At 39.4% G+C, this 25,286-nt stretch overlaps 1 protein-coding gene across 3 annotated transcripts in view; it reads left to right on the forward strand.

The window, feature by feature from the left end:
- SLC10A7 (solute carrier family 10 member 7) overlaps nt 1-25,286 on the forward strand; it is a 292,638-nt gene that overhangs the window by 16,478 nt on the left and 250,874 nt on the right. For all 3 annotated transcript variants that reach the window (XM_020901268.2, XM_070474787.1, XM_070474788.1), the window contains exon 4: nt 8,372-8,447. In XM_020901268.2, the coding sequence (XP_020756927.1) occupies nt 8,372-8,447 (76 nt within the window). The remainder of the gene's footprint in view (nt 1-8,371; nt 8,448-25,286) is intronic.

Raw genomic sequence — 25,286 nt, forward strand, 5'->3', positions numbered from 1 at the left:
AAGGAAGTTCATTAGAGACTTTTATAACCGAATCTTAAAAGATATACTCTTACTTAATCTTATAGTTCCAGGAGAGACAGTTTTCTGTTGGGAGAAAAATGGAAGGTGCTAGAGGATGTAAGATCTGTTTGTGTGTGTAATGTAGGGTGTAAGTTGGGTGCTTTAACTTTTGCATTCTATATCTTACTAAATACTATGTGTTTTTAAAAATATATAGGAAATAAAAAATACATAGAGGGGACAAACATTTACTTTTTCACTTGCTCTGTTTTATGTTTGATAGGATAATTGAATTACCAATAGATTTTTGTTACGATCTTTTTTCCCATTAAAAATGTTGCCATGTTTGTTAAAAGTATTAAATGACTTAAAAATTATTTGAAGTGGTTTAAAACTAGCCACATTTTAGCATCATAATATAACAGCTTAAATACTGAACTCCAGGCCTAAAGATTGCATTTTAATCTTATTCCTATCTTGCTATGTGACTTTGAGGAGAGTCATTTAATAGTCTGAAACCTCAGTTTCCCTGTTTTGTAATTATGGTGGTGGTTTAGTCGCTAAGTCGTGTCGGACTCTTGCGATCCCATGGACTGTAGCCCATCAAGCTCCTCTGTCCATGGGATTTTCCAGGCAAGAATATTAGAGTGGTTTGCCATTTCCTTCTCCAGGGAATCTTCCCAACCCAGGGATTGAACCCAGGTCTCCTGCACTGTAGGCAGATTCTTTACCAACTGAGCTACCAGGGAAGCTGTTTTATAATTATAAAATGAGGATAATCATATTTTTATTGCCTGCTTAATAATGATTTTGGGGATATCAATTGAGATCACTTATTCATTCATTTATGCGCTATTTTTTAGCTCCTATTATGTGCTAGGAATTATTATAGGTATTGGACAAACAACAGTGAACAAAATTGGCTAGTGCCAGTTAGTTTTGCTTGTCAAGGACACTCTGGGTGTGATTGTCAGTAAACAAGTAAATGCGTGATCAAGATAAAGATAAATGATATGAAGTAAAACTGTATGATATGGTTGAAAATGGTTGAGAGGATAGACTGGTGATTAATTTACACTGCAGAGTTCTAGGGGTAGAATGTTCTAGGCAAAGAAATTAGAATGTGTAAGGGCTGGAACAAGCCTGGTGTGTTCTAGAGTCAGGAAAGTGACATTGATGACCAAAGCCTAATGACATAGAGGATGAGTAATATGACTTAGGGTTGGAAAGGTGGACAGGACCCTTCCCATAGAGCTTTGTTAGGCTATGGAAAATCATTCAGTTTTTATTTTGTGAAGCTACTGAAGGGATTTAAATAAGAGAGTAATGTGGTTCTGATTTGTATTGCAAATGATTCTTCTAGGAGAACAGATAGTAGAAGGGCCTGAGAGAAAACTAGGGGACCAGCTTGGATGTCAGTGTGGTGAGGTAGCAGTACCGTAGAAAGAGATGGATATATGGAGATTAAGTTTTAAAATTAGAGCTCTCAGAACCCATGGGTGGATAGGATGGAGAGAGAGAAGGACAGGGAGGAGTCAAGGATGACATCTAGATTTGGGGTGTGAGCTACTGGGTGATTGGTGGCATCATTTACTTAGCTGGGGGAGAAAGGTTAGGACAAGAGGGGGAACCAAGGGTGCTGTTTTAATTGAGTTTCGGAGAATGATATAAAATTTCACCAGAAATTATAAAGTGCTATATAAATATGACATCATTTTAGAGCAACAATGTATGATGCTTATTAAGAATCAGTATTTGGGACTTCCTTGGTGGTCCAGTGGTTAAGATTCTGCACTTTCAATGCAGGGGGCATGAGTTTGATCCCTAGATGGGAAACTGAGATATCCCATGTGCTGCACAGTATGGCCAAAAAAAAAAAAGAAAGAAAGAAAGAAAACCTAGTATTTATGGAGTATCTGCCCTTCATAGAACACTCAAGAAATTGAAAAAGACTAACATTTTCCTTGTATTCAGGGAACTTTCAGTTTAGTTGGATATGTAGGACATATGGGGCTTCCCACGTGATGCCAGTGATAAAGAACCCACCTGCCAGTACAGGAGACAAAAAATGCAGGTTTGATCCCTGGGTTGGGAAGATCCCCTGGAGGAGGGCACGGCAATCTACTCTAGTATTTTTGCCTGGAGATTTCCCATGGACAGAGAAGCCTGATAGACTTACTGTCAATGGAGTCACAAAGATTTGGACATAACTGAAGAGACTTAACATGCATGCACGTAGGAGATATATATATATATATATATATATAGATAGATAGATAGATATAGATAGATATATATATATATACATAAAATAGTAGCCAATCAAAATGGTCTAGTAGCTTGTGATTTGTTAGATAAGTAAAACCAGTTTAAGGAAAGAAGGCCAAACATCCTGGAATGGGAAGTCAAGTGGACCTTAGGAAGCATCACTATGAACAAAGCGAGTGGAGGTGATGGGATTGCAGCTGAGCTATTTCAAATCCTAAAAGATGATGCTGGGAAAGTGCTGCACTCAATATGCCAGCAAATTTGGAAAACTCAGCAGTGGCCACAGGACTGGAAAAGATCAGTTTTCATTCGAATCCTAAAGAAAGCCAATGCCAAAGAATGCTCAAACTACTGCACAATTGCATTTAGTTCAGTTCGGTTGCTCAGGTGTGTCTGACTTTTGGCGACCCCGTGGACTGGAGCACACCAGGCCTCCCTGTCCGTCACCAGCTCCTGGAGTTTACTCAAATTCATGTCCATTGAGTTGATGATGTCATCCAACCATCTCATCTTCTGTTGTCCCCTTCTCCTCCCTCATTCAGTCTTTCCCAGCATCAGGGTCTTTTCCAATGGGTCAGCTCTTCACATCAGGTGGACACAGTATTGGAGTTTCAGCTTCAGCATCAGTCCTTCCAATGAATATTCAGGACCGATTTCCTTTAGGATGAACTGATTGGATCTCCTTGCAGTCCAAGGGACTCTCAAGAGTCTTCTCCAACACCACAGTTCAAAAGCATCAATTCTTTGGTGCTCAGCTTTCTTTATAGTCCAACTCTTATATCCATACTCATCTCACATGCTACCAAAGTAATGCTCAAAATTCTCTAAGTTAGGCTTCGATAGTATGTGAACCAGTTTCCAGGTGTTTAAGCTGGATTTAGAAAAGGCAGAGGAACCAGAGATCAAATTGCCAACATCGTTGGATCATAGAAAAAGCAAGAGAGTTCCAGAAAAACATCTACTTCTGCTTTATTGACTACACCGAATCCTTTGACTGTGTGGATTGCAACAAACTGTGGGAAATTCTTAAAGAGTTGAGAATACCAGACCATCTGACCTGCCTCCTGAGAAATCTGTATGCAGGTCAAGAAGCAACAGTTAGAACCAGGCTTAGAACAATGGACTGGTTCCAAATTGGGAAAGAAGTACATCAAGGTTGTATATTGTCACCCTGCTTATTTGACTTATATACAGAGTACATCAAGAGAAATGCTGGGCTGGCTGAAGCACAAGCTGGAATCAAGATTGCTGGGAGAAATTATCAATAGCCTCAGATATGCAGATGACACAGTCTTTATGGCAGAAAGCAAAGAGGAACTAAAGAGCCTCTTGATGAAAGTGAAAGAGGAGAGTGAAAAAGCTGCCTTAAAACTCAGTGTTCAGAAAACTAAGATCATGGCATCCAGTCCCATCACTTCATGGCAAATATATGGGGAAACAGTGGCTGACTTTATTTTGGGGGACTCCAAAATCACTACAGATGGTGACTGCAGCCATGACATTAAAAGATGCTTGCTCTTGGAAGAAAAGCTGTGACTAACGTAGACAGCATATTAAAAAGCAGAGACATTACTTTGCCAACAAAGGTCCATCTAGTCAAAGCTATGGTTTTTCCAGTGGTCATGTATGGATGTGAGAGTTCGACTATAAAGAAAGCTGAGCACTGAAGAACTGATGCTTTTAAACTGTGGTGTTGGAGAAGACTCTTGAGAGTCCCTTGGGCTGCAAGGGGCCAACCAGTTCATCCTAAAGGAAATAAGTTCTCAATATTCATTGGAAGGACTGATGCTGAAGCTAAAACTCCAAATTTTTGACCACCTGATGTGAAGAACTGATTCATTAGAAAAGACCCTGATGCTGGGAAAGACTGAAGGCAGGAGGAAGAGGGGACAACAGAGGATGAGATGGTTGGATCCTATCACCCACTTGATGGATGTGAGTTTGAGCGAACTCCGAGAGTTGGTGAAGGACAGGGAAGCCTGGAGTGCTGCAGTCCATGTGCTCACAAAGAGTCAGACATGACTGAGTGACTGTACTGAACTGAGGGGAAGAATTTCAGCATGGATTGTGTACCTCTAAAGTAGAGAATTCAAACATGAAGCATTAGTGGAAGACAAAGATGAAAAGTTTCCTTAAGGTCAAGCTGCAAAAGCTGGAACCTACTGATCTGGAGAAGGCAGTGGCACCCCACTCCAGTGCTCTTGCCTGGAGAATCCCATGGATGGAGGAGCCTGGTGGGCTGCAGTCCATGGGGTCGCGAAGAGTCAGATATGACTGAGCGACTTCACTCATATGAAGAGTTTGAGTTTAAATCTGTGGATGATGGAGAGTTCTCAAATGTGCTAAACAAGAGACCACATGCTAAAGAATGGTCATTAAGGAAGATTATCTGAGAGCCCCAGATTGTTCTGGGTATGTAGGCAGAGTAGAGCTTGTAATCTCCATATGCTAAGTAAATAAAAGCATACAATTCGCAGCTCAGGATATTGAACTGAAAGGAGTACAGACTTAGTCTGCCTCACTTAGAGAAAGCTTTTCCTCACTCATTTTTTTCTCCTGTCCCCTCCCAATTTGAGAGTACACACTTAGTATGTTAACTAGAGGGAGTTGCAGACTCTTGTATCAGGATCCTGTTTAAATCACTGAAATAAGTGTATTCTGAATACATACTCCCTTATCTTTTTGTGTTAAAAGGAAAGAGTGGAGGTATAGAGAGCACTGAGTAGGCATTTAGAAATGTCTAGACTTGGGCAAAAAAGCATCTGAAGGGGGATGATGACAACAGTCATGGAAAACAGTGGAAAATTGGTTGTGATAATTGATTGATTTATTAAGAGTAAGTAGAGCTCCACTTAACTCCAAAGTTTCAAGCTAGTTCATTAGGAGAAAACTGATCCATTGACAGAGATAAGTTAATTGAGAGGCAAAATCAATTCCCTTAGAAAATACGTAAACTCCGTATTAGACATGTTTAGTTAAGGTGGTAGTCATAGGCAGCAATGTACAGATTGGGAATGGAGGCTGGGTGTAGCAATAGACATTTTTAAGTATTCTTACCCATTCAGGTTTGAAAATAAGATTGAGAAGACAGGAGTAGCCAGCAGAAAGCTTGAATGGGCTTGTTTAAAACACAAGGTAAATTAGAATGATGCTGTACTATGACAACCAAGAGAATAGGGTGCTTTGAGAAGCAAGGAAGTAAGAAGAATGAATATAGGAAAAGGATGTTGAATTTGGTGATTGGGAGATTGCTGGTGATTTATAAGGTTACTGCTTTTACTAGAGGGGCTTCCCAGGTGGCTCAAATGGTAAAGAATCTGCCCACCAATTCAAGATCCATGGGAGACTTGGATTTGATCCCTGGGACGGGAAGATCCCCTGGAGGAGGAAATGGCAACCTATTCCAGTATTCTTGCTTGGAGAATCCTATGAACTGAGGAGCCCGGTGGGCTGCAGTCCATGGGGTCACAAAGAGTCAGACAAGACTGAGCATGCACATGCACATACACTTTTGCTAGGAGGGTCATAAGTCAGATTCCAGGGGAGTAGAGAGAGAATGAGCTTTGCGGTCAAGTAAGTGGAGCACAGTAGTGAGGCACAGTGATAAAGGTAGGACTGCATCTTGAGGAAACAATACTAATTTTGAGGTTAGTTATCTACATTTGTGTGTTGACTGTTTTACCTCCTAGAAGGCAGAAATGATGCCTTATACTTTAAAAAAAAAATACCCTTTTGTAGTATCCTACCTATAGAAAGCCTATATATATGCAATGTATAGGTTAGTGTTTTGTTTTGTTTTGTTTTTTTCTTTTGAGGTGAGAACTCTCCTCCTTTGTACATAGAAGGGAAGGAGCCAGAAGAGAGGGGAAGATTGAAAAAGTTATAAAGACTGAAAATACCTGAGAGGGCTTATCACTTGTATTGGTGGCAAGGAATAGAGAAGGCAGAGGCTGGAGGAACAGGCTTTGCTAAAGTCATTGTCCCTGGACTCAGGAATAACTTAATCCTGGATAGGCGGTTTTGTGAGTTTGGTCGTACCACTTAACTCCTTTCTTAACTTCAGTTTTCAGAAAAAGAATGGTAGTATTTATCTTAAATACTCTTGAGGGATGAATGTGTAAAGTGTCTATTGTCTAGAACAGTATCTAATATAAATGGTAAAAGCCTAGTAAGTGTTAGTGATGTTCTTGGTGATGATCACAAGAAAGGGTGAGAGACTGGAAATTCATAATCAGACACTACTTGAACATCACTTGGGAAAACAGACCTTAAAAGAAGACCATATTTGGAGATTCCCTGGTGGTCTAGTGGATAGGATTCTATGCTTTTGCAGCTAAGGGCCCAGGTTCAATCCCTGGTATGGGAACTATGATCCCATAAGCCATGTGGCATGGCCAAAAAAAGAAAAAAAAAATGCCGTATTCGTGTGAATTGAACTGAAATTCTATATAAAGATTTTTTCTTAAGTCTTCAGTCAAAATTAATGAAAACTTTTATTTTTTCTTATTTCAGAGCTAACATAAGTTCATTTGTAAATATTAGATAATACATTATTACAAAAGAGAATAAAAAATCACCTGTAATCCTACATTCAAATATTAGTCAGGTACTCTGTGTCCTTGATTCCTTGTATAAATTTTCCACTTTAGTTGGGCCAGTTTCTCCTTGTCCCCAGGATGTATATTCTGTATGGATGCTGAATAATGTTTTTTTATCTTTAATATTTGGATTTACTACTCATAATTTCATTTGCTTGTGATGCAATATATTTTTCTATTCTAAACTAAGAGAATAGACTTCTAATTACTATCTGGGGCATATGTACATAATGAATAAGGACCAAATTTAGTATAGACACTAGAATTTACTACAGGGTCTGAATCTAAGAAGTATATGATTCAGTTCAGTTCAGTTGCTCAGTCATGTCTGACACTTTGTGACCCCATGAACTGCAGCACACCAGGCTTCCCTGTCCATCACTAACTCTCAGAGCTTGCTCAAACTCGTGTCCATCCAATGATCTCATCCTCTGTCGTCCCTTTCTCCTCCTGCCTTCAGTCTTTCCTAGCATCAGGGTCTCTTCCAGTGAGTCAGTTCTTTGCATCAAGTGGCCAAAGTATTGGAGTTTCAGCTTCAGCATCAGTCCTTCCAATGAATATTCAGGACTGATTTTCTTTAGGATGGACTGGTTGGATCTCCTTGCAGTATATGATTGTGTCATGCCTATTTTTACAATGATATTATAGCAAAATGAAAATGTCTTTTAGGAGATGATAGTTTCAGAATTTCTGTTTTGTGGAAAAGAATTAGCAAATGTAACCTTGTGTTTTTGTTAAATACATTTGAACTTTGCAAGAGGTTTTTTTAAAAATATATATATAACTTTATTTAGTTATTTTTGGTTAAACTGGGTCTTTGTTGCTGCTGAGGTTTTTCTCTAGTTTTGGTGATGGGTGCTACTGTCTAGTTGAGGTACCTGGATGTCTCATTGCAGTATTGACTCTTGTTCCAAGCTCTGGGGTGTTCAGGCTTCAGTAGTTGTGGCATGTGGGCACAGTAGTTTTGGCTCCCAGGCTCTTGAGCAGGAGCTCAATAGCTGTGGCACACGAGCTTAGTTGCTCCATAGCATGTGGGATCTTCCCAGATCAGGGATCGAACATGTTTCTTCCATTGGCATTCGGATTCTTTACCACTGAGCCACCATGGAAGCCCTGCAAGAGGTTTTAAAGTTTTAGTTTTGCCAAAAGCCTTCCTATAAAACATATACGGAAAAGATACCTGAAAATAACTAAGCTTATATACACTTACCAAATGATAAATCATTTTGGTTATTTTCAATGACTACACTCACCATAATCTGACCTTTTTTTGAATTGTATAAGAGCTTAAAATAATTTTAAAAATGAGATCACTCAAATCTGTGGAGTGGAGTGAGAGTTTCTACTAAGCCATGTTGGCTCATATAGAATTGTCTGAATTTGACAGGACGTGTGCACCAATAAGCATTCTCCCAGCTCTGCTGTTTTAGAATGAATGTAGTGAAAATTTTATAATTGGAAAAAAAAGAAACCTACTTATAATTGCTTTTTGTTTTCTATTTCAGGTTGCAGACAGTAGGTTGCATGCCTCCCCCTGTGTCTTCTGCGGTGATATTAACCAAGGCAGTTGGTGGGAACGAGGTGAGTCATGGGGCTAGCTTTTTTAAACATGAGTGGGTGCTATCCTTTTACTTTGTATTTTATTTTATGACAAAGGAATTACATCACAGAAAACGTATAACTATAGCAGCTTATGAAAGAAGCGGGTAGATTCATGTGTTAGAAAGAGGCTAAAATTTACCATAATGAGTGGAATTTAGGATTTCAAGGAGAAAAGCAAGGGAGGTGAGTGAAACAGAGATAGATTGTGATTTTTCTACTCCAGTGAGAAATGAGGAGACAGAGGACAAGGAATCCAAGCCAAGGGACTTTTACATCCAAGACTCAGGAACTGAGGACACCTGCTATGGCCATTCCTCAGTTCTTAAAAAAATTCAGGGCAACTATGTTCTTGGGAAAAGGGTCAGTATAAGTTTAATGGCAGGTGAAGATGATATTTAAAAAGGAGAAATGAGGCCAGGTTTCTAAGATAAGTTCAAAGAAAGTATCCAACTCCTAGGGAACCATAGCCAGAGAGGAGTGCTTATGTATCGGGATGGCAGTAGTCCGTTTTGGGAGCTACTTATAGGTGGTTCTTCTTGGCTGAGAGGCCCTAATACTTTGTACCGAGGGACTCTGCTTTGTAGTCGCTTATTTCTCCTGATATTTTATCATTCAGAAAAGAATACAAATTTTAAATCTTTTTAATTAATTAATTTATCTTTGGCCGTGCTGGGTCACTGTTGCTGCGTGGACTTTCTCTAGTTGCGGCGAGCAGGGGCAGTTCTCTAGTTGTGATGCTCGGGCCTCTCATTGCGGTGGCTTCTCTTATTGCGGAGCACAGGCTCTAGGTTCCTGGGCTTCAGTAGTTGCAGCTCAAGGCTCAGTAGTTATGGCTTTTGGGCTCTGGAGCTCACGGTCAGGAGTCGAGGCACATAGACCTAGTTGCCCTGCAGCATGCGGGATCTTCCCAGACCAGGGATTGAACCTGTGTCCTCTGCGTTGGCAGGTGGATTCTTAACCACTTGACCACCAAGGTAGTCCAGGAAAAGAATGCTCTTGGATGAGGCAGGATATATATATTTTTAACTGGGGGATAATTGCTTTACAATTGTGTTGGTTTCCGCCATATATAGACATGAATCAGCCATGAGTATACATATATCCCTTCCCTCTTGAATCTCTCTTACCTCCCATGCTCATTGTGATTTTTATTTAATTTGCATTACCCAGTGACTAATAATGGTGAGCATTTCTATCTTTCCATGTGCTTATTTGTTATCTATGTCTTCTTTTGGGAGATGTCTACTAAAATTTTGCTTTTTACAAAATTGAGTGTTTTGCTTTCTTATTGGTGAGCCTTGGGAATTTTCTATATTCTGGATACAAGACCTTCATTTATATATACATAGATAGATAGATAGATATGCTTTGTAAATATTTTTCCCAGTCTGGTTTGTCTTTCATTTTCTAACCAGTGTCTTTTGAAGAGCAGAATGGTGGTGGAGAAACTAATAGGTGGTTAGATTCTGTATTTATTGAGTTGGCCAAAAAGTTCATTTGGGTTTTTCCGTAATGTATTTTGAAGGCACAGGATATGCTGATGGATTGGATGTGGGCTGTCAGAGAAAGAAAGGGTCAAGAGTGACTTCAAGGCTTTTGACTGAGCAGCTGAAAGGATGGAGTTTGCTGAGGTGGAGAAGAGTGCTATGTGACAGCAGATATGTGGGGTTGTTTAGTCTGGGTAGCCACAGTATACTGTGATAACTAATACCTGCAAAATCTCAGTTAAGCATAAAGGGTTATTTCTTGCTAATGGTACCTGTCCCATGTGGGTGAGTGGGAAGATCTTTGCCATTACTAAGGAAACCTGGTCAGTGGAGGCTTATGTTTTGAAGATACATCATCTGGATGGAGCACAAAGCTTTTTAGCTTTGCCATAACAGAGACAGAGAGGTTAGAGAATCACAAATGGACTTTTCATGTTGGGTTGGAAGTGATACGCAGTGCTTCTGCTCACATTACATTGGCCAGAACAAGTTGTGTGGCCTTACCATATTCCTGTGGCCTTACCATATTCCTGTGCCCTCACAGAGAGGGGAACTGGATTGACGAACACTTGTAATGTCAGCCACATTGTGAACATGGAGAACTTATTTTTTTTAATATGTTGAGATGCCTATTACATATCCAATTGAAGATGTCAGTGAACAATTATAGATACAAGTGTTGAGAGTTGAGGGAGTGGCCTAAACCTGGAGATGGAAATTAGGGCATCATCAATGAATAAATGATACTTAAAGCCAATATTGTGTATGAGATTCCATAGACAGAAAAGAGCAAAGGTTCAAGGATTGAGCCTGGGGACCCTCCATCATTAAGAGGTTAAGGCAATGAGGAATAACAAGCAAAGGCAAAACAGAGAGAGTTAATTAATGAGACTGAAAGAAAAACAAGAGAGCATAGTATCCAGGAAACCAGGTGAAGAAGGGGTTTGAAGGTGGAGGATATGATGAGTGGTGTCGGACTCTGACATCAGTGGTTCCTAGATGGCTCCCAGTGGTAAAGAACCTGTCTGCCAATGCAGGAGACTTAAGAGACTTGGGTTCGATGCCTGGGTAGGGAAGATCCCCGGGAGGAGGGCATGGCAATCCACTGTGGTATGCTTGCCTGGAGAACCCACAGGCAGAGGAACCTGGTGTAGTATAGTTTATAGGGTCCCAAAGAGTCGGACGTGACTGAAGCGCCTTAGCATGCATGCATGCATGACAGATTCTGCTGATGTGAGTTGTGTAAATGAATTCTGAGAACTTACCACTAAATTAAGCTATGCAGAGGTTACTGTTAACCTTTAACAGAGTGGTTTTGGCAGAGGGCAGGGGCAAAAGCTTGTTTGGAGTAGGTTTAAGGAAAACAGGAAGAGAAGAATTAGAGACAAGAAGTATAGACCATGATTATGATGTCCTTTGTGATAAAAAGGAATAGAGAAATGGGGCTATTTTTAGAGAGGGATGTGTGGTCAAGATTTACTCTTTCAGAAAGGACAGCATTTTCTATCATGATGGAAACTGTACAGTGGAGAGAGAGCTGTGGATTTAAGAGAGAGTGCTGGAGCAATTTATCGGATCAAGGGGGAGAGAGTGATGTTGGGTGATATGAGCTTCAGTAGGAACTTAGACCATTTAGTCACAATAACAGGAGGGAAGACAGAGTGCCTGGCTACAGGTCTGTGTAAATGGGCTAAGGGGAACACTTGGGAGTTGTCTTCTGATGGCTTTTATTTTTTCATAGCACATGAGAATGAGGGTGGGGGTAAATGCTATTCGTGTTTCAGATGAGAGGAGAAAATGTGGAATTGCCGTGTAGATGAGAGGGAGTCCCCTGGAGAGGATGGTAGTGTGGCCAGGCAGCACCAAGGACCTGGCAGAGATCGAGCCCTGCCTGGAAAGTGAAGCCAGGCGTCATGGATTGTGTTTTCTCTAAGTGTAGGAATGGAATTGGCAGATAATCGGATTTAACCAACATCTCATTATGCCAAGAGATTCTTACAGTTGCCACATAATTAGTGAGGAAGGGAAGTTACGAAGTCTTGGATTAGAGCCTGCTATGATTATCTATCTATTGCCTTGAAAGAATTTGAGGAAAGTGTTAATTTGTTTAACAGTGTCATGTGTCTCTTTCTAATGTGGTTCCCTTAAAAACCTTTTATTTCTCAAATGACTTTAGGCAGAAGCTCAAAGATCACTCATTTTCTTGACATTAACATATAGCATTTGAATGTGTATCTACATGTTCATTCCCCAGTAGATATTTAAATTATTTACATTAATGTTGCATATTAGTAATATTGAATTTATGAACATCTCCCCTGTCTTCTAACATCATTGGTCTAGTTCTTTAATGTTTATTATGCAGTTTCATGATTGTCAAGAATTTTTGAAGTCCTGGAGAGTAAGACGTAATTGTTCACAAGTATTGAACACTGAGCTTCAGAAAAGAAGCTTGCAAAGGCCACTGTGGTCATATCTTCTGATATGAAGTGAATAGACTCTTATTTTTATATGAGATTATGGGAGAACATGATCTGCATAAAGATACTAGATAATTTTACATTTTAAGCCTTTCTAAAATTAGTTGTAGAAAGTAAGAAAATCCACTAGACCATTCAGGCAGGATCTAAATCAAATCCCTTACGATTATACAATGGAAGTGACAAATAGATTCAAGGGATTAGATCTGATAGACAGAGTGCCTGAAGAACTATGGACAGAGGTTCGTGACATTGTACAGGAGGCAGTGCTCAAGACCATCCCCAAGAAAAAGAAATGCAAAAAAGGCAAAATGGTTGTCTGAGGAGGCCTTATAAATAGCTGAGAAAAGAAGAGACGCAAAAGGCAAAGGAGGAAAGGAGAGATATACCCATTTGAATGGAGAATTCTAAAGAATAGCAAGGAGAGATAAGAAAGCCTGTCTCAGTGATTGATGCAAAGAAAAAGAAGAAAACAATAGAATGGGAAACACTAGAGATCTCTTCAAGAAGATTAGAGTTACCAAGGGAACATTTGATGCAAAGATGGGCTCAATAAAGAACAGAAATGCAGTGGACCTAACAGAAGCAGAAGATATTAAGAAGAGGTGGCAAGAATACACAGAAGAACTATACAAAAAAGGTCTTCATGACCCAGATAACCACAATGATGTGATCACTCACCTAGAACCAGACATCCTGGAATGCAAAGTCAAGTGGGCCTTAGGAAGAGTCACTATGAACAAAGCTAGTGGGGCTAATGGAATTCCAGCTGAGCTATTTCAAATCCTAAAAGATGATGCTGTGAAAGTGCTAAACTCAATATGCCAGCAAATTTGGAAAACTCAGCAGTGGCCACAGGACTGGAAAAGGCCAGTTTTCATTCCAATCCCAAAGAAAGCCAATGCCAAAGAATACTCAAACTACCACGCAGTCACACTCATCTCACATGCTAGTAAAGTAATGCTCAAAATTCTCTAAGCCAGGCTTCAACAGTACATGAACTGTGAACTTCCAGATGTTCAACCTGGATTTAGAAAAGGCAGAGGAACCAGAGATCAACTTGCCAACATCTGTTGGATCATAGATAAAGCAAGAGAGTCCCAGAAAAACATCTGCTTCTGCTTTATTGCCTACGCCAAAACCTTTGACTATGTGGATTACAGCAAACTGTGGACAATTCTTCAAGAGATAGAAATACCAGACCACCTGATCTGCCTCCTGAAAAATCTGTATGCAGGTGAAGAAACAACAGTTAGTACTAGACATGGAACAACAGACTGGTTCCAAATAGGGAAAGGAGTATGTCAAGGCTGTGTATTGTCACCCTGCTTATTTAACTTCTATGCAGAGTACATCATGAGAAATTCTGGGCAGGATGAGGCACAAGCTGGAATCAAGATTTCTGGGAGAAATATCAATAACCTCATATATGCAGATGACACGACCCTTACAGCAGAAAGCAAAGAGGAACTCTTGATGAAAGTGAAACAGGACAGTGAAAAAGTTGGCTTAAAACTCAGCATTCAGAAAACTAAGATCATGGCACCTGGTCCCATCACTTCATGGCAAATAGATGGGGAATCAATTGAAACAGTGACAGACTTTATGTTTTTGGGCTCCAAAATCACTGCAGATGGTGACTCCAGCCATGAAATTAAAAGACGCTTGCAACTTAGAAGAAAAGCTATGACCAACCTAGACAGCATATTAAAAAGCAGAGACATTACTTTGCCAACAAAGGTCCATCTAGTAAAAGCTCTAGGTTTTCCAGTAGTCATGTATGAATGTGAGAGCTGGACTATAGAAAGCTGAGTGCTGAAGAATTGATGCTTTTGAACTGTGGTGTTGGAGAAGACTCTTGAGAGTCCCTTGGACTGCAAGGAGATCCAACCAGTCCATCCTAAAGGAGATCAGTCCTGAATATTCATTGGAAGAACTGATGCTGAAGCTGAAACTCCAATACTGTGGCTACCTGATGTGATGAACAGACTCAATGGAAAAGACCCTGATGCTGGGAAAGATTGAAGGCAAGAGGAGAAGGGGGCGACAGAGGATGAGATGGTTGAAAGGTTTCACCATTCATTACCCACCATTTATCACTTGATGGACATGAGTTTGAATAAGCCCTGGGAGTTGGTGATAGACAGGGAAGCCTGGCGTGCTACATTCCTTTGGTCACAAAGAGTCTTACAGGACTGAACGACTGGACTGAACTGAACTGAAAATACTGTTATAAGGTAACTGAAGGTAGGCTTTTGTTGAAATAAATGTAAGGGAAGCTTGGTCTTTTGTACTTTATATTAGTAAAACCTTATCTAAGGATAGAAGGAGAAATTTTTGGTGCCTGTGAATAAAATCCAAAAGCTGAGTCCAGTGTCAGGTGCCGCTGGGTGAAGGTTTCGATTCCGTTCACTGTGGTTGTCTGCTCTGCCTTGTACACAGCGGCTCTGTACCCACAGGAGCACATGGACTGGGGTACATTTCCATGTTGCCCTGTTCTTTCCAACTCAGCATCCTTCGCAGTGTTTGTACATGGAAGAAAACATTTTTCCTTCTAGATTCTGTTATTTCTTGACATTGACTTTATGCTCTCACATTCTTATATATACATCTTTAATACTTGTACTTGGGTTTAGCATATGCTCTCATGGGTTAAAATGTGTAACTGTGTAGCCTATTTGTATTTAATGATTTGGGGGATGTATGCAGGTACAGTAGTGTCATTTGAAATGATTCTGTTCATTTTATTTTGTAAAGTTGTTATATAATTTAGGAGGAATTTTTTTTGTTATTTATATGTTACCTCTCATTGTAAATGCCTTTTCCATAAGACTGTTGGTTACAGAAAAGGTTTTATCATGAATTGAAAGTTATTGCATCTCTGAAACTCACCTCTTGTACTTTGGTGAGACTAGCCTTATTACTTTTTGTTAAAATTAAAGAACAATTTCTGTTTTGATAACTTAGATTGTTGTTTCAGTGAGCCAACTATAATCATTTTAGTGGCAGTGGGAACTCAATGTATGTGCAGAGCAATGCATGTATGCTAGAATGCCAGCATACCCTTTATGTATTAGAGTGATACTGTTTAAGGGAATAGCTGACTGACAGTCTTACTTTGTGGCTTTTACATTTTAAACTACTTTCATTTAAATATTAGAAACTTGGTTAGCTTCTTTTTTGTGATTGTTATTTATTCATTCCAGTGTTTTAAATGTGATTTTTCAAACTCCAGGGTTGTAGCATGTGCTATTCACATGGTCTGATTGGTGGTGATGGTGATTATGTGTGTGTATGTATGTGTGTGCATGAAGTTTTAGTTCCTTTTTTGAATGATAGAGAAAGTGATGACTTGGTGAACCCTATTTTCATTGTCAGGTATTAAAAAGAAGATAGATAAAAATGTTCTCTCTTCTATTCTAACTTGTGAGACATAGGATAAACACATTTTCTTTTTCTTTTTTGGGGGGGGTTTAAAACTATATACATTTCTGTTCCCAATGTAAATTTTGGTGGTGAAAGACATGGTTTTTTTCTCCAAAAGCCTTACCTAGGTTTTAAGCCTTATAGGATTTGCTAAGAGAATCATTGCACTCGAGTTCGAGTAACTTCTACCTTTCAGTAACTACCACAGGGATTTCTTAAAGAAGTTTCTTAAAAAAAAGACAGAACTGGAAAATAATTTCCTGAGTTTGGAGAGAAAGTATCATGTGGTTTTCATGTTGTTGTTACAGAGGTATTTTTATTTCATTTGACACTTACACTGTTGTTTAATGAAAAAGCAAGAGGGGTAAGCATTTGGGAAAAGATCCACTGTTGGTATATCTCGGTATTTCATTTTTTTGCAAGCTGAAGTAGGGAAGGATTCAGCTAAAAGCCATTCCTCAAAATGTGAAGTAAATATGAGGTCTTAATTCCCGAGTAAATTTCCAAAGCTCTATAACTTTGTAAAAGTGTGTGAGTCTGGGCGATGAACCAAGTAGGAGAGAAATATAATCAGGGATTTCTTCCCTCAAATATTTGAAGGAAAAAAAGAAATGAAAAGCATTATAAATTAGAGACAAATCAGAGCAAGTTAGGAAGAAATTTCTAGGCATATCTGAGAGTAATATTTTATGTTAAATATTTTGTTCTCTGTGTTAAGGCTAAACCTGATAATTTGAACCATGAAAATAAGACACCTTCATTACTAATAGCAGTATATTAATTATAGGAATGTTATTTATGTTGGTTTGTTTATTTTTTTGTTTGTCTCTCAAAGTGAATTCTATAGATCGCCCACATCTGCATTACCTGGGGTGATTAGGAAAAAAAAAAGAAAATCCCTTATCTCTACTTTAGACCTATTGAATTAAAATGTATAGTCGATAGGCCTCAGGATTTTCCTCCTTTTTCTTTCTTTCCTTTATTAAAATTATGAAATAGCATACCTACAGAAGGTACATAAAACATATGTACAGTTTAAGGCATAATAATAAACACCACTGTGCCCACCATTCAGCTTCAGAAATAGAATATGATAGTCAACAGTAGTTTAGCACCCTCTTCATGTAGACGGTGACTTCTACCATAGGGAGTCAGAAAGGAGACTAAGATCTGGGGCCTGCCTTCCAGAAAGCTTTCATGGAGTGTGATGTTACACTATTCAAAACCTCTATTTCATGCTATAAACCTCACAAAAATAGGCAAAACAGACTAAAATTGCTTTACATTATCCCATATCATTAAAAATCACTGTTTTCCTTTTTTAGTTTAAAAAAATTCCAAGAAGTACCCCAAATGAATTCAGCCTCCTTCAGCTGTGTGGGGCAGCCTGCAGTTCCACTTGGGATCTGGACTGTGATTGTTCCTGTAGGCATTTAGGATGTCTGCTTGTTTAGTCAAGATGGTGTGCTTCTTTTACTATAAATAGATTTATTGTATTTTAGTTAGCAGGCTGAAGGATTTTAGAACCCTTTGATAGTCATGCAGAATTCTAAGTACATTTAAAGAAAAGTTTTGATTTCAGGTATGGTACAAAGGTAACAAGTTGAAAGTGTGTGTGTGTGCACGTGCGCGTGCATGCACACTTAATTTCAGCAATAGGGTTATTGCCCAAATCTCTTCAAAGAAAACTTAAGAGTGTCTCCTGAGCAAAGAAAATTATTACATGTGGTGAACTTTTTAAGTCATTGACGAAGGTCATGGCAGTCTGAGTGTATTTAAAAAAGGTTTTCTATCTGCTCGGAAAGCAAATGAAGCACTCATTATGAACTTAAAAATTATAGCTATGAGAAGATTTTTGCTAGAGGTGAAAGATCAAGATCATCACCGCCCAAACGGAGCCGGAAAGTTCAATTTCTGGCTGATCAGCAAGGCATGAAACATTTCAGGGTTATTTTGCATTATCAGTGGGGAGTTGATCTTGCTAATCCAATGCATGAAGATAAGATTCACTGAAACATTTATAAAGACCTTTAGAGTGGATCTGATCAGCAGAGAGAAGACTTGAAGTGAGAAGGAAATCTGATCTGTCAGTCACTGTCTCAGCTTCAGCTGTCACTGGGCTTCTGTGTGCCTTGCCTTTCTCTTCTATGAAATGGGCTTGATCACTGCCTTTGCTGGGCTTCCCACATAGCATTAGTGGTAAAGAACTTGCCTGCTACCGCAGGAGACACAGGAGACGCAGGTTCAATCCCTGGGTCGAGAAAATTCCCTGGAGGAAGACATGGCAACCCACTCCGGTATTCTTGCCTACAGAATCCCATGAAGAGAGGAGCCTGGAAGATGAGAGATTGCAGAGTGGGACTCAACTGAAGTGGCTTAGTATACACACACTTCCTTTGCTTGGAGTGAGAGTTTAATGGTTTTGTGGAGCAATCTTGTACAGCCTGAAAATGGCTGTCAGTGTTGAGCACTCTAGCAAGCTGGCCTGTTTGTACTTTCTACGCTCCAGCCATTTTTGGGTGCTCCAAAATCACTGCAGATGGTGACTGCAGCCATGAAACTAAAAGACCCTTACTCCTTGGAAGAAAAGTTATGACCAACATAGACAGCATATTAAAAAGCAGAGACATTACTTTGCCAACAAAGGTCCATCTAGTTAAGGTTATGTTTTTTCCAGTAGTCAAGAATGGATGTGAGAGTTGAACTGTAAAGAAAGCTGAGTGCTGAAGAGGTGATGCTTTTGAACTGTGGTGTTGGAGAAGACTCTTGAGAGTCCCTTGGGCTGCAAGGAGATCCAACCAGTCCATCCTAAAGGAAATTAGTCCTGAATATTCATTGGAAGGACTGATGTTGAAGCTGAAACTCCAATACTTTGGCCACCTGATATGAAGAACTGACTCAATGGAAAAGACCCAGATGCTGGGAAAGATGGAAGGCAGGAGAAGAAGGGGATGACAGAGGATGAGATGGTTAGATGGCATCACTGACTCAATGGATATGAATTTGAGTAAACTCTGGGAGTTGGTGATGGACAGGGAAGCCTGACATGCTGCAGTCCATGGGATCACAAAGAGTCAGATACAACTGAGTGACTTAATTGAACTAAACTGAACTCTCCAGCCTCCTATGCTCTCTGGGAAATGGTAATAGTGTTTCCTCTTAGACAGATGAAAGAACAGAAGTCATAGCCACAAGGAATTCCATGTCCATATACATCCTCCATTTCTACCTTTTAACTTGAGTCTCATTTTCTGGATTGGGTTAGCATTCTAAGGAGCCCTTGAAAGAGTTAACTGTGTTTGTTTGACCCTGCTATATAACTGGCTTGAAACATATCTAGATTTCCCAAGATTCTTTGTGTAACTTAGAATTTCTTCATTCCTTTATGCCTCAAATTAGAATTCCTCATACCATAATGTCTCTCGAATTGTCTTCCTTTTCTACCACTCCAACCAAATGAGTCCTCTCAATGGTTGGCCATAGAATCTGTTCACCAAATGCAGGGGCCAGTTCTCAGTTCTCATCTTCTGTGACCTGACTGCAGCCTGTGACACTATGTCTACTTGCCTCCAGCTTCCTTTTCCTTCCCTGACCCTCTTCTTTCCTCATTCTGTTCCTACGTCTCTCATCTCTCCTTTTCTTATCTAGCTCCTCCCCCATATAAATGGGAGAGTCTTTCAGGGACCTGATCTCGAAACACCCTGTTCCACATCGCCAGATTCCTGTTTCTGACTCTTTCCATAGATGAAGTCTTTTGACCCCCATCTTTGGGTCCAACTCTGCCTCAGATCCGAGGACCAGTCCTGATCTTGGGTAAGAAGTACTTAAACAACACCAGCCTAACGTGCTGAGGCTCAGCATCACCACCTGTGCTGACCATTTAGCCAAGGATACGCTTGCTAGGAAATCAGAGCAGGTGTTTGATTCCTCCTTTTGCCATTGCTCACCCAGTAGTGGTCACCAGGTAAGCCCTGGATCTCTCTGAGCCTTGGTTTTCTCATTTGAGGCACAATAGTATTTGCATCCTTATTCCATAGGATTGCTTACAAGGATCTCATGAAATCATATGCAGAAGTACTTACAAATTGTGAGGGAATGTATCAAGCAGGCATCAGCATTATCCTCGTTGTAGAGGTTTGTCACTGGTGAAATCACCTAGTTTAAGTGAGTCATTATCATTGCTTCCTCAAAGTTTGCTCTAAGTTCATTCATTTACTCTATTTTTTTTTCTTTTGAACGTTTTATTTTGTATTGGGGTATAGCTGCTTAACAATGTTGTGATACTTTCAGCTGAACAATGAAGGGACTCAACCATACATATACTTGTATCCATTTTGTCCCAAACCCACTCCCATCCAGGCTGCCACATAACATTGAGTGGAGTTTCACGTGCTATACAGTAGGTCTTTGTTGGCTATCCATTTTAAATATAGCTGTGTGTATATGACCATCCCAAACTCCCTAACTATTCCTTCCCTCCCAGAAACCTTAAGCTTCTTTCTAAGTCTGAGCGTATTTTATTTGTTTTGTAAGTGAGTTCACTTGTGTCATTTCTTTTTAGATTCCACATATGAGGGATGTCATATGATGTTTCTCCTCTATCTGATTTTTCACTCAGTATGACACTGTCTAGGTCTACCTGTGTTGCTGCCAATGGCATTACTTCCCTTTTTTCAATGACTGAGTAATATTCCACCATACATATGTACTATGTCTTCTTTACCCATTCCTCTATCAATGGACATTAGGTTGCTTCCATGTCTTGGCTGTTGTAAACAGCTGTAGTGAACATTGGAGTGCATGTATCCTTTCAGATCATGTTTTGTTTTTTTTTTTCCTGGATACATGTCCAAGAGTGGGATTGCAGGCTCATCTGGTAGCTCTATTTTTATTTTCTTAAGGAACCTCCATACTGTTCTCCATAGTGGTTATAACAGCTTACATTCCTGCCAACAGTGTAGGAGAGTTCTCTTCTCTCCACATCCTTTCCAGCATTTATTGTTTGTAGATATTTTGATGATATCTATTCTGACCAGTGTGAGGTGATACCTCATTGTAGTTTTGATTTACATTTCTCTAATCATTAGTGATGTTGGACATCTTTTCATGTGTCTGTTGGCCATCTATATGCATTCATTTACTCTATTCATTAATCACTCAAAATATATGTTGAATGCTTGTTATAGCTTCCTATATTATAGTATCTTCATATAATTTTCAGTTGAGTAAGTGATACAAAACATAAACCATAAGTTACAACATAAGGAGGATGGGATTTAAATAAATTTACAAGATGGCAGGTTTTAAAATAAATGTAGCAAACTGGGTAATTCCAGTTTGTTAGTTGGTATTATAGGTCCTCAACACTTTTATATAAATATTTCTTACCATAATATGGAATATTCATTTTAGCTATACAAGATTATTCCCTCTGGGCATTAAAGGGCACAGGAAGTCAAATTAGTTATGGAAAGATTGCTTTGGGAATTTAGAACCAGATAAAGGGGATTGAACAGGCTTGTTGTAGGATGTGTCCTCTAAAGTGTAAAGCCTGGAAAACCACCCCAGTTCCATTCCAACTAACAAACAGACCACAGAAACAATCGGGTACCATGTGTCCTTTGAACAGTTCTTCATAAACACTGGACATTTGTTATCTAGTTATTTTTCAATATCAGATTGTTTGCATATGTTATGAATAACAAAATTTTTTAATAATTTGATTTATTTCTATTGTTACATTTTAATAATCAGACTTTCTTTTTTATGGAGGTACCCTGGGTTCATTAGTGATTTTGAGGAAACACTAGTCTAAACAACTACACATTCATAACTTTTTTCTTAGTTAATCATATTTGATCAATGTTCATATTTGTTATATCATAGAAAATTTGATTATTTATACCTTCATTTCCTAATTCTGGGCACATAACTTTTTTAGGTTCTTTGGCTTATATGTGCATTGTACCTGCCAGTTACATATATATTTGTATATATTTATAAAGTTGTTACTATTGAAAATAGATTTAGTCCCAATAATTTTTCCAACCATGGAGTTATGGGAATATTCATAAATTATATCTAAGAAGACTTTGTTTCTTCTCTCAGCCTCACTGCTCATTAGCTCTTAGCTTCTGATTCTTTTTCAGCTTTTCAATCAGTTGTATGTAGGCAGGGTTGTTTTACATGAACATACTTTGGGAAAAACATTTATGAGGCCCTATATAAGAGGAAGTAATCTGTCATTTTAAGCTGTTGCTTCTTACTGAAATATGATCTACTTTATTGCATCAACTGTCGATCTTTATTCTTTCTCAATTTACTCCCCCTCTGAGATTATCCACCTAATAACAGAGAATTACATTACCCATTTATCTTTCCTGTGAAAGTGTTTAGCATCTATCTGTCTATAAGAATCAAGTATAATTTCTATTGCAATGCTACTAACTCTGGAAATGACTCTTTTAAACTTTACTTGCCTTATGAAGATATCAAACTATGTCTTCTAAGCATCTAATGAGAACATCTTGCTTAGTGCAGTTAAGATTTTTCAAGCAATTATTCATAATCAAGAACACTTGGACCCAAACTAATGGTCTGAATATATTGAGTGAACTGAGTTGCATTCTAATCAAGTGCCAAGGTATTAGACCTGCAGGGCCCTTTAAATGAGTGATTTTCATTAAAGTGCACATACATACAATCCACAGCTAGAAATGGAAGAGTTTCTTGTGTAATGCACTTTCTCTGCTCCCTCTCATGCCTTATCCCCTTTGCCTTCCTTCTCTTCCTCCGCCTCCGCCTGTCTTTCCCTTCCTTTTCCTTCGCTTTCTTTAATTCTGGAAAAGAAATGCCATTTCACTAAATTGATCTTGTGAACTACAGTTTGAAAAACACTACCCTAAACTGGAGTGGAAATGTGTCATTCCCATTTCCTCCTGAGTCAGCAACTTTGATCCTCTGGACAGACTTTCCAGCCTTTGGTCTATTCTCCAGGAGATTCCTGGCCTCCTGTTACATGCAGACAGTTGCTTTGGTGTTGGCCTTCAGACCCGTTTGAGAACTTTGTGTTCCTGAGGAAGTCTCCTGCTGCTCATGGTCAGCTCCCTTGACCAGTCTGTTCCTATAACAGGGACCTCCTCCTCATCTTCCAGTATCTGCCAGGGCGAGCCCTGCCCATCAGCCAAGGCCCAGCTCAAGTTACCATTTCCCTCTCAAGAAGGAGGGCTTCCCAGGTGGTTCAGTGGTTAAAAAAAAAAAAAAAAAAATCCACCTGCCGATGCAGGAGACGTACGAGATGCAGGTTCATCCCTGGGTTGGGAAGATCCCTGGAGAAGGAAATGGCAACCCACTCCAGTATTCTTGTCTGGGAAATTCCATGGACAGAGGAGCCTGGCGGGCTACAGCCCATACGGTTGCAACGAATCGGGTACAACTTAGTGACTAAACAATCAGAACAAACAGCTCTCAAGAAGGCTGGCAGATGTCCCGGCAGAATTATTCATCTTTTTCTTCTTTCCACAGGAGAGACTGTTTTTGTACCCTTAATCAGATACTTTTTAGTGTATTTGGCTCTTTAATCAATTTTTGAATTTTCTTGGCAGAAACTGCTTTTTATTGTATCCCTTTAATACAATGGAAGAGTACCGATAAGAAAAATGGCAAAGGATGGGGGAAGCTAGAGAAGGATTCCAAATTCCTCTTAGTCATACAGTGGTCCCAGCAGAGTTGTTTGAAACAGTGATGAGGTCACTTACATTGCAGTAATTACCACAAGTATATGTTCTCTATCTCTCCTGCAAGGATCTTTTCGTATATATACTGTGCCAGAATAAAGTGGGCTAGCACTGAACAATGTTCTGTCTACATTAAACACATGTTCTCATGAATGCAAGTATATTTTAGATCCCATTCCGAGTGCTTATTGTGGGAAGTTTTTGAAGTTTATGCACCATAGTGTTTCTTATTAAATGGTCCTTTAGATCTGGACTCTGAGATGATATTATTTCCAAGTTCCTGTCTAATTACAATTACACTTAAGTTCGTATTGTTTGAGAAGGATATACTTTCTCAAATAGGCAAATCATGATAGTTTAACAATCTGAGAAACTAGCTGTATAAGGAAAGTATATTTATATATACTAATCTTTTTTCAAGTGCATGATGAGTTAGCTATGAAAAATGCTTTTCAACTTCTGTGGCCCTCCTTATCAAGGACATGAGTTTGAGGAAATTCCGGGAGACAGTGAAGGACAGGGGAGCCTGATGTGCTGCAGTCCATGGGGTCACGAAAAGTCAGACACAGCTTAGCAACTGGCAGCAACATTATCAAGAAGAGCTGGGACCAATGTGCCTTAATTCTTGTCTGAGTTCACACTAAGTCCTTGTCAAGATAAGCCGTTGTAAACACTCATTCATTACATTTGTGCAGTGGAGTTGCTGGCATGCATTTATTCTTTTTGTTCCTCCAACATTTGATGTTTCCAGTTCCCCAATAATTTTAATTACCAACTGTTCTCCTGTGTATTTGCATACTTGCTTTTAAAGGTGGGATGCATAGTCACATTTCCAGATGAAAAATGAGCTGGCATTAAAACTAAAACAGTTCTACCATGCTCAAATAGTTTATAGAGAGACATAAGTTCTGTTGGTTTGATATCATTATCTTTTTGTAGATAACCAAAAATGGAATTTTGTTTGTTTTTTACATTTTTTACTTTCGGCTGCACTGGGTCTTCATTAATGCTTTCTCTAGCTGTGGCATGGGGGGCTTCTCTGGTTGCAGAGCATGGACTCTAGAGTGTGTGGGCTTCTGTAGTTGTAGCATGTGAGCTTTGTTGCCTCATGGCATGTGGGATCTTAGTTCCCCAATCAGGGATTGAACTCGCATGCCCTGCGTTGGAAGATGGATTCTTAACCACTGGACCACCAGGAAAGTCCCCCCAAATGGAATTTTCATTGGAGGAATTATATAGTTCTCTTTGAAATTTTTTTATTTTCAAGTTGTCTTTGAAATACTTCTGAGGGTAATAAAAAAGCCTACTTCAGGAAACAGTTTGCCTGTGGTTGATGGAGTTTTACAACTTCAGGCCCAATTCATTATAAATTGATTGTCAATATAGAAAGAGGAAAGGAGTTAATTGAGTTAGAAGATTGTTTGCTTAATTAAAGGAGCCTTTTTACTGGTTGGAAGAAGCCTGACCTCAGGTTTTACAAAGCCTCTTAGGGATGTGAAGAACTGCTAGCATTTTCCCCATACTTTCCCAGTTTCTGACCTGGAAGAGAAGAAACGGCAGAGCAGGACGATGGAATGATGCAGGACCTCAACAAAGCATAATTCTGGGAAACACTCTTCACTTTTGTGGACAGTTCCTCTGCCCTGAGTGCATTTATTTAGCTGCTGCACAGCAAGAGATGACTGTAAT

This window comes from Odocoileus virginianus, chromosome 12 (assembly GCF_023699985.2).
Source record: "Odocoileus virginianus isolate 20LAN1187 ecotype Illinois chromosome 12, Ovbor_1.2, whole genome shotgun sequence".
Classification (NCBI taxonomy): Eukaryota; Metazoa; Chordata; class Mammalia; order Artiodactyla; family Cervidae; genus Odocoileus; species Odocoileus virginianus.